General features: G+C 42.2%; 2 protein-coding genes across 2 annotated transcripts in view; both read right to left on the bottom strand.

Annotated features, from left to right (window-relative positions):
• Nucleotides 1-8996, bottom strand: part of BBOX1 (gamma-butyrobetaine hydroxylase 1) — a 519348-nt gene that overhangs the window by 135397 nt on the left and 374955 nt on the right. The gene's annotated exons all lie outside the window — the stretch shown is intronic.
• FIBIN (fin bud initiation factor homolog) lies at nucleotides 1534-4217 on the bottom strand. The gene has a single exon (XM_069091309.1). The coding sequence runs from the start codon at nucleotides 3503-3505 to the stop codon at nucleotides 2870-2872; it is 636 nt and encodes a 211-aa protein (XP_068947410.1). The 5' UTR covers nucleotides 3506-4217; the 3' UTR covers nucleotides 1534-2869.

Below are 8996 nucleotides of genomic sequence, written 5' to 3'. Positions count from 1 at the left end.
TGGGAGTGGCTCATAGATCTAGAGATGAAGTGACCTCACAGGCCATCTAATTTGTTCCTCTTGTGTTAAAGAAGCCAAGGCTAAGGGAGGTTAAGTTGTTTGCTGGTCACATAGGTCATCAGTAGGACCCAGGTCTTTTGACCCTAAAACAAGTATTGGGTCGTCTCTTGAAGAGTCAGTACAAATCAAATTTAATCTGACCTCAGGCTCTTGCTAACTGTATGACCCTGGGAAAGTCACTTAATCTCTGCCTGCCTCAGTTTTTTCATCTGTAAAATGGGGGTGATAATAATAACACTTACCTCCTGGGGTTGGCATGAATTTCCAGTGAGATAATATGTGTAACCATTCAACATCTTTGCAAACATTCAAACACTCTGCAGATGCTTGTTATTATCACAATTTTTAGTTCAAGATGCCTGGGAAGAACCATTTACTGGGTGCTATATTGCTGTGCCTTAGCAGGTTTTAGAGACTCCATGGGGTGTAGGTAAGGCAATGGTCCATGGCCAAACCTTGGATGGGAGCTGGTTTCCTGCAGGCTCTTTCCTTCCACACATTTTTTTAATTTGGCACAGAGTTACACATAATTTTAGTCAAGTCCATTCTCTTCCAGAGAAAACTCTGCTAATGGGATTTGTCTCACCAGTAGCAAAAGAATTCTGATTAGAATAAGGAGCTGGGGGAATGGGGGTCTGGGCATGTTGCACCACTTTCATAAACGACACTAGGTACACTAGGTACATTCCCTTAGAGCTGGTCTCCATGTCTGGCAGGCGGCAGCTACTGCCACCTGGAAATGTCTACCAGCTTTCTGGAGTAGTTTGACCCCCATTCTAAGGGATTACTGGCTGTTCACCCAGCCTTGAGAAATGATTCAAGACCAGGGAATTCAGCTCTTGCTCCACCAAAGGAAACAATGGCTTTGCCGGGACACTTGGTAGCCTCCAATAAGGAGGAGGAGAAAGAAGAGGGTGGTGGTCCAGGGTCCAGTTCCTTGCATACTATTTTGTTGCTTCAAGGAAAAATGGACAACTTGTTAATGAAGACCTGAAATAAACATCTTCAATGACTTTTAAAATCTCCCTGTTTTTGAAGTTTAAAGCTCCATCTGAAATTCCAAAGTAAGAAGCAAGAATTTAGGATGAAAAGCAAAGCAACATTGTGAGTAACACCCTTACTCCAAATAAATAAAAGAATGGAAAAATTAAGGGGAAAGATTTCAGAACTGACATTGAACGTTCAAGGGTTTGTCATTTGAAATCACAACTGCGTAGTTCTAAAAACTTTTCTATCACTCAGTTTCACAGCACTTGGTTCTGATCATCTCCTCTTCCTTTTGTAAAGAGAACACCCTGGCTTCTTTCCACAGGCAAAAATGAAAAGAAGCAAAAAAAAGATGATTAAAGTTAAATTGGTTAAAATTAGAATGTAAAACTGTCCTGTACCGTATTCCTGTCCACCCCCCAGGTAAAGGCTATCTGAGATGAAAGGTGCAACCAATCCTAGGAATGAAACACAGGGCAAAATTCATTTCCACTTCTTTAAATATTTATTGAAATGACATATAAAGGGTTAGCACTGTCTTTACTGGCCCTGCCTGCAATTCCTGGAATCCAACAGCCCTGGAAATCACTCAGCTCCTCAGTGAGGCTGCTGGAGCTTGCTAGTGAACTGTGTACTTTCCCTGTCTGTCTACAGAAGATAGCTTTAAGTAGTTCAGCTCAGTGGGTAAAATTATGAAGTTTACCCATGAGGGTCCCAGCATAGGCTAGGAGATGGTTGATATTTTTAAAATAACAAGAGTTGGCAAAGGCAGAAGAAACAACATGAGAAATCTTTCTCCCTGCTTTATTTGATACTTAATCTACAAAATTTGGCTTACATCCGTCTTCTGCCAACTCTTTAAAACATGAGCGACAATCACAGCCTTAAGTTATAAAATAAGGAGATATATAACATGAGAATACATTTATTTTCTGAATAAAAAACCTAAGACAGCTAAGGAGTTATTAGGTTCTCAGGATTCCTGGAGTTATAAAGAAGGTGTTCAAGCCCCCACAGCAAAATGATACCCCGAGAGCCCAAATCTTGAGCATCTAAAGATGTACCCCAAACAGCTCATCCTTTTAAAGTCACCAAGGTCTTGGCCATTGCACTTAGCTGGAGACAATCCAGTTGGGGAACATGGGGGCAGCAAGACCCTCCTCAGTTATGGGGATTTGTAAGCTCTGCAGCTGGGATACATGTCTCACAGTCTTTTTAATTTGCAGCATGCTAAAATGCAGGGAAGAGATTCTCCCACTCATACCGGGTCGGGTGTACAACACACTGCTGATTCCTTCCCTAAAATGATGGAAATCACAGCTAATAAATAAAAGAGAAAAGGAGACAGTGAAGAATAAACCTGGAGGTTTAGCTGCTTGGTTGCTAACTGAAAGTGTGAATCAAGGTTAGACTCAGGTCATGCTAAGGTTTTATCGCCTCCCCCCCAACAACAAAAGGCTTATGAGTGATGATTGGGGGGGGGGGGGGGGGGAGTCTGCTGACTTCCCGGCTTCCAGGTGATTTCTGAAACAAGGCAATAACTGGACTGGTAGGAGTAGATGATCAGGCATGATCCCAAAGCACCTTTTGAAGTTCCTGGAGTTCCAATGCTTTTATAGCAGAAAAATCTATAGCAACCACAATCACAAATACCATACAGAGCTATACAGCTGTGACTTTTTTATATAGTACCCCAGACTTACTTTTCAAAGGGAAATCCAAAGTATCATTTTGGGAGGGAAAAAGACGGGGAGAGAAGTTATGTCCCCAACATGGTGCTGAGAGTCTCTTCACCTCCAGTGTGTGCTGCTGGAAGCTCCTTCTACACTTTGAGATAATCATTTTTGAGTCTCCCTAACCGGGTGCCATGGCTTCGGATGGTTAGGGAGAGCAGCTCATACTTATCCCTCAGCCCTGCGGAGACATCCAAGGTTTCCTTAAGCAGAGACCTGGTGTGAATCAGCATCCCCAAAAAGTCGTCGTTAAGCCTGCCCTCCTGCCTGCCCTCCTGATCCCGGCCCTGCTTGAACTTGCTCTCCAGCTCAGTGAGTGACTTGTCAGAGTTGGAGTAAGCATCGCCGATCTGATTGGATTCCCGGCGCAGGTATTGGCCATAGCTTTCCTCTCCGTCCAGGTCGTAGGAGATGCTTTTGCTGATGCCCTCCAGCACCCTGCCGGCATCTTCCACCTGTCGGCCCAGCACCGTGAACTCCTCGCGCAGCGTGAGGCTCAGCAGACTGCTGGCCTGGCCTGTCTCTCCTTGGGAGCAGCGCCGATGGTCACTCACTCGGAAGAGCAGCTGGCATTTCTCCGGGTCATCGTTCTCTTCATAGTCCCCGTCCGGCACAAAGTAGTGATGCAGGGTCCCGTTGGACATCTCTGGGTAGAGGGGCCCATCGAAGTAGGCATGGCACAGGTGGCAGAGGAAAGTCATGCAGATATACCACAGCCCGGACATCTTGGAGATCGAGGCTGGAGCTGGGGGAAGGAGGGCTAGTGGGCAGAGGAGGACCGGCTTCCAGCCACGAGTGGAGCGAAATGAAGCAACCCCCTTGCCTACCCCAGTCAATGCCCTGGTGAAACAGCAAGCTCTTTCCAGCACCCAGCCCCCACACACTTAGCAGGCTTCATGTGGGCTCACCACAGAGAGCATCTCCTTTGCTTCTTGGGATTCACCCACAGATCTTCAGGCTCCGCTCTTCCCACGTCCTTCCTTGAGAGACACCTCTCTCCCTGGCAGCAATTCAGAGTGCCTGCCTCTGAGGAAGGAGGGGATCCCCTTCCTCCAGCCGACAACTCAGCTGGAGTGTCTGTTCTGGGGATTCCCTTTTCCCACTGGTCCCTTCTTCCTAGGAGATGGAGCCGGCAGCCGAGCTGAAGGAAAGAAAATCAGGAAGAAAGGGGAGGACTCTTGCAATCAGATAGTCCTGTCTGGGTCTTTGGGCAGTTTGCTACTATTCCAACTCCTGGATTGGTAATGCGGAGTTTTTCCTCTGGCTAATGATATCCTTAGGATCTCCAGGCTCTCAAATTACAGCAGGGTTTCGTCACTTAGAAGCCAGGGAACAAGTTTGGAACGAATCCTTTCCACCAGGTCTCTGTTATTAAAGCTACAGGGTCTCTTTTTATTTATTAAAAAAAATGGATGTGAGTGAACGTCTCCAATATAGAGTTTTAGCTTGAAAACAGGGAAAGGCAGGACTTGGCAGCTAGTGAATTCCAGAGCATTTTCCAACCCAAACCATGAGTTGGAGAAAACAGAGTGTCCCCTGATGCCTTTGCTGCAGAAATCCTGCTTCTCCACTTAAGTTGTCATTTAGGCTGAGCCTTCCCAACAATTCTATTTTTGCATTTTCACTTGAGTCTCTGGGACTCAGTCAGAAGGCAGGGAAATGACAGATTGGATGAGAATTTTAGGATTAAAGTCAAAGGGCCCTACTATCCTTTTAAAACATCAGCAAGACAGGAGAGGAGAGACACTTTGGCCTTAAATTCTGTTCGGTTTAAAAATAGAAGCTAGAGAAGAGAATCCCACCAGGTTCCTGTGTAAGATGGCAGTGGTGTGTTTTCTTTTTAAGAAAACAGCCGAAATCAAGCCCCAATATTTGTTTTCTTGCTCACACCTGGAGTGCCATCTCTCTTCCCTTCCCCCCCAGCAACTGAAATGCCACTCATCCTTCAAGACCCAGCTTAAAATGCCACCTCCACCATGAAGCTTTCCTTGATCAACCTGGCCAAAAGTAGCCTGAGATTTTAGGATCAAAAGACCTTAGGTTTACAGCTAGAGGAAATTTTGAAACCATTTGGTCCAATTCCTTTATTTTACAAATGAGGAAATGAGGCCTAGAGAGGTTGTCACTTTTCCAAAGTCATATGGGCAGGAATGGAAGAGCCAGATTGGGATCCCAGGTCATCAGACTTCAAAACCAGCTTTCTCTGTACTGTGCCAAGCTGCCTGCCATGCAGACATCACTTTGTGCTCCTTTTCTGTTCTTAATCAGATTCTATTCTGGTCCTATGATCACTATATAATTAGATATTTATATGCATGAATATAATATAAGAAGCAGATAGATGGTTCAGTGATTAGGTCTAGTTCAAATATGGTTTCAGACACATACTAGCTGTATGACCCTGGGCAAGTCATTTGACTTTTTTAGCCTTTATCCACTTGAGAAGAAAATGGCCAACCACTCTAGTATCTTTGCCCAGAATCCCCCCCCCCCATCCTCCATGGGATCACAAAGAGTTAGTCATGACTAAGCAAGTAAGCAACAACAAATGTAATCTAATTATATGATAGTTACAATTATAATTAATTAGCTGCTCATTTTTGTGTTCATCTATGCTCCAGTAAGCTCCATTAGGGCAGGAGGTTATATCTTTTTAATGTTAGAATCTCTCCTACTGCAATGCTCTGCTTTGCTCTTGTAAATGCTAAAAATAATTTCATTCATTACTGGATAAAGTGTTGGGGATGGAAATCAGGAAGACCTAAGATCAAATTCTATTTCAGATACAAATTTGGTGACCCTGGGCAAGTCATTTAAACACAGGCCCAGTTTCCTCATCTGTAAATGAGAATAATAATGGTGCCCACCTCCCAAGGCCTTTGTAAAGATCAAATGAGATCATGTGTGTAAAGTGCTTTGTAGACCTTAGAGTGATATATATATATATACATGTTAGTATGCCACCACTATCATCATCATCATCAATCATTGTTATTGTTACTTTATTATTTGCCTGGCACTTTGTAGGTAATTTCCAAGTATTGAAATGTACATATACACAAACCCACAAACAAAAGGAAAAAGAAAAACAAAAAAGAAACAGTCCTTCCCTTTAAGCAACTCACTTCCATTCTATTTGATATGGTCTATTGGTCATTGAGATGAATTTGTTCTAGAAGAATATATTTTTTTAAAGCAACTTTCAAAAATGTGTCTTATTTGTTTAAAAGAAACAACAGCAACAGTAACAACAAAACCCAGTTTAAAATCTTAAATTACTTTAAATCTATCACTATACTAAAAGGAATTCCTGCTCAGAGATAAAATAGACTCGTGACTGCATATATCCGTTCAAATTTGAAATTCTGTGTTTTTATTTTTCTTTTAGCTCAACTTCTATTCACAACAGTTCCATAAAATCAGCTGAACTGTTGGGACCATCCCCATTTTACAGATGGAAATGCTAAGACACGGGTGAAAGATCATTGGTCCGAAGTCATTCAGTTTGGGTTAGAGTACTTTCTCTTATGTAAACTATGGTGTCTCTTCTCATCTGACAAAGTTTCTAGACGAACATTCTTGAGAGAAGTTTCCTCTACTTTTTAATTTATACATCTATCACATGGTTATATTGTTCAAGATGAAATCTGCCTGCCAATGGGCTGTCCCTCTTCCTTTCCCACTCTCATTTCTTGTGTCATGAAAAGCCCCCTGCACCCCCTAAAATGATGACTTTTGTCATCATTAGACTGTTTCTTTTTTGAGTCTTGCTCATCAGTTCTAGGAACCATTCTTCACATTAATTTCTGTTTACTCCAATTGAGTATGTGTCTACATGACATCAAACACCTGGATGAAAAATGAAGAATCCAGCCAATCATTTAGACATTCTGCCTTCCTGATGCCAAACATCTGGATGTTTGGAAATGTCCAAATGATTGACGAAATTTTCCAGTTTTTAATCCAGATGTTCGGCATCAGGAAGACATAGGGCTTGGCTAGTTTATTGTGTGTTTATATCAGTCATAATGGTCTGCCATATTTTCCCAGGGCTTTGGGGAAGCAAACAGTATGCTTTCCTCCAATAGACCTGGCTGGGGGATTTAGGGACTTCAACCCTACTTCTCCAGAGCTGTAACAAAAGACATAGGCAATTGGCCTGTGTCCGAATGGATGATACAAACCAATGAGGGAAGGAGGAATTTCCTGTGATCCATTTTACCTAGGGACATAGACCTCCTTTCCATGAAATCTTCCCAGGCTCACAAGATTATAGGGATCTCAAAGCTCTATGCACTGAATCTTGACCTAGAAGGGACTTCAAAAATCACCTACTCCAATACTTTCATTTTACACATGGGAAAACTCAGTTGCAAAATACTGTGGGGGTGGAAAAGATGTTATAATCCTCATTGTTCAGATGTGGAAATAAAAGTGCAGAGAAGTGACATGATTTACCCAAGTTTGCACAGTAAACCATGGACAGAGCCAGGATTAGGACCCAGAACTTCCTAGTTTAGCATCCAATATCCTTTTCATTATACCTCATTGTTTATACATTAGTCAACAGGCAATCACAAAAATGTATATAGTAATCACTGTGCTTGGGTGAAACTTTTAAGAAATAAAAGTCAGTCTATTAAAGGACAAAAAGAGAGGGAGGGTGGGATAGTGGAAATATAGTGTCGGATTAGAATGCTCCCTAATCTAAAATTGAAACTTTTTTTTTAAACCATCCATGTGACATTAAGCAAATCACTTCACTTTTTTACATCAGTTTCCCTGAGGCCATTTTGAAGTCTGTATTTATAGTAAGGAGATTTGTCCTCTGAGCTTCTGATGTAGCTAGCATGTTTCTAATTGCGTGTAATTATTTGTCTTAAGCAGGAGCTAAATTTTTGGTAACCTGCAGTGAGGTGTTAAAGTTTTTACCATTTTCTTCTTGTATAGTCAACATTGGTCAATAAAGTCAGATTTCATAAGCCTAAATTACCAGTTTGTACTTTCTGGTGTTAATGATCTGGTCCTAAAATTACTGTCATAAATCCCTTCAGTCTATAAACAAATCTGCTTGACTCATTTCTATCATTACTGCTTTTCTGTCCACATGGTGTTGGTCAAAATCACATGGATCTTGTCGATGGAAGGATGTTTGTTTTCACTCTTGTATTTAAGTTGTTTCATAGGTTCCATCTGGACATTAACAGCTTTTGGTTATATTCAACAAATCTAATGATGTGTACCTATTGTTAGCTTTTACTATTACTCAGTGATGTCATATTTGCTTGTTCCATATATATATTGTAATTTTGTAATATGTTTATCAGGGGTTCTGAAAATATCTGTAAGTTTCCTCCTTGTTTTGGAAAACCAGGAAGTATCACTTTTTCTATTGCTGCCTTGATGGGATTGGTTCTGTACTTTGTCTGCAATTCAGTAAGCATTCCTCAAACATCTACTGTGTCAGTAGGTGATGGGGATACAAAAACAAGTCATCATGGTTCCCTCCCTCAAGAAACCTTCCACTGATGGGAGAAAGAATAAATACAGAGTTTAAACAAACTAATTTCTAGTGGGAAGGTGTGATAGTAATGGCAATTAAAGATTCCCCTGTATTGGCTTGGTTTTCAAATTGATTGTATTAAAACCCAGAGTTTGTTAATCCCACCTGTGGGATGGGCTTGTTGATGTGAAAAGAAAGTCCTGAAGTGGGAGGAGCTGGTGACGTAGATTTGGAGAGACACAAGAGAGAGGCGGAAGATCTTTTTTTGGTAGCTGCACCTCGTGGAGAGAGAGAGACTAAGAGAATTGCTGGTGGCCGCTTTGAATTGCTCTGGACTTTTGAGACCTGCCCCCTGAGCTGCCAAGGACTGAGGAGACATGGCTGTTTTGCTGGTACTTTGTCTGTCTGTTTTGATGTTATTTTGCCAGATTTGTCCACTGGTGAAAGACTGTCCTGTTGAAGAAGTCCTGGAACCTGGCATTTGGTTAAGAAGGCCTGAGACTGTCCTGCAGACAGAGAGTGAATACTGTCCACTGGTGAGGGACAGTACTGTTGTTGCAGGGGTCTGGAGACTGTCCTGCAGACAGAATGAATACTGTCCACTGGTGAGGGACAGTACTGTTGTTGCAGGGGTCTGGGAGCCTTTCTGTTGGTTCAGAAGCCCTGAAGAAGGATTTTCTTGTTGTATGTTTACAGAAATCCTGGGAGAGGGC

This window comes from Petaurus breviceps, unplaced genomic scaffold (genome assembly GCF_028583685.1).
Source record: "Petaurus breviceps papuanus isolate PSGF00001 unplaced genomic scaffold, PetGlider_PUasm1.0 188, whole genome shotgun sequence".
In the NCBI taxonomy this organism is placed as follows: Eukaryota; Metazoa; Chordata; class Mammalia; order Diprotodontia; family Petauridae; genus Petaurus; species Petaurus breviceps.
This window is presented reverse-complemented; position numbering and strand designations above follow the sequence as displayed.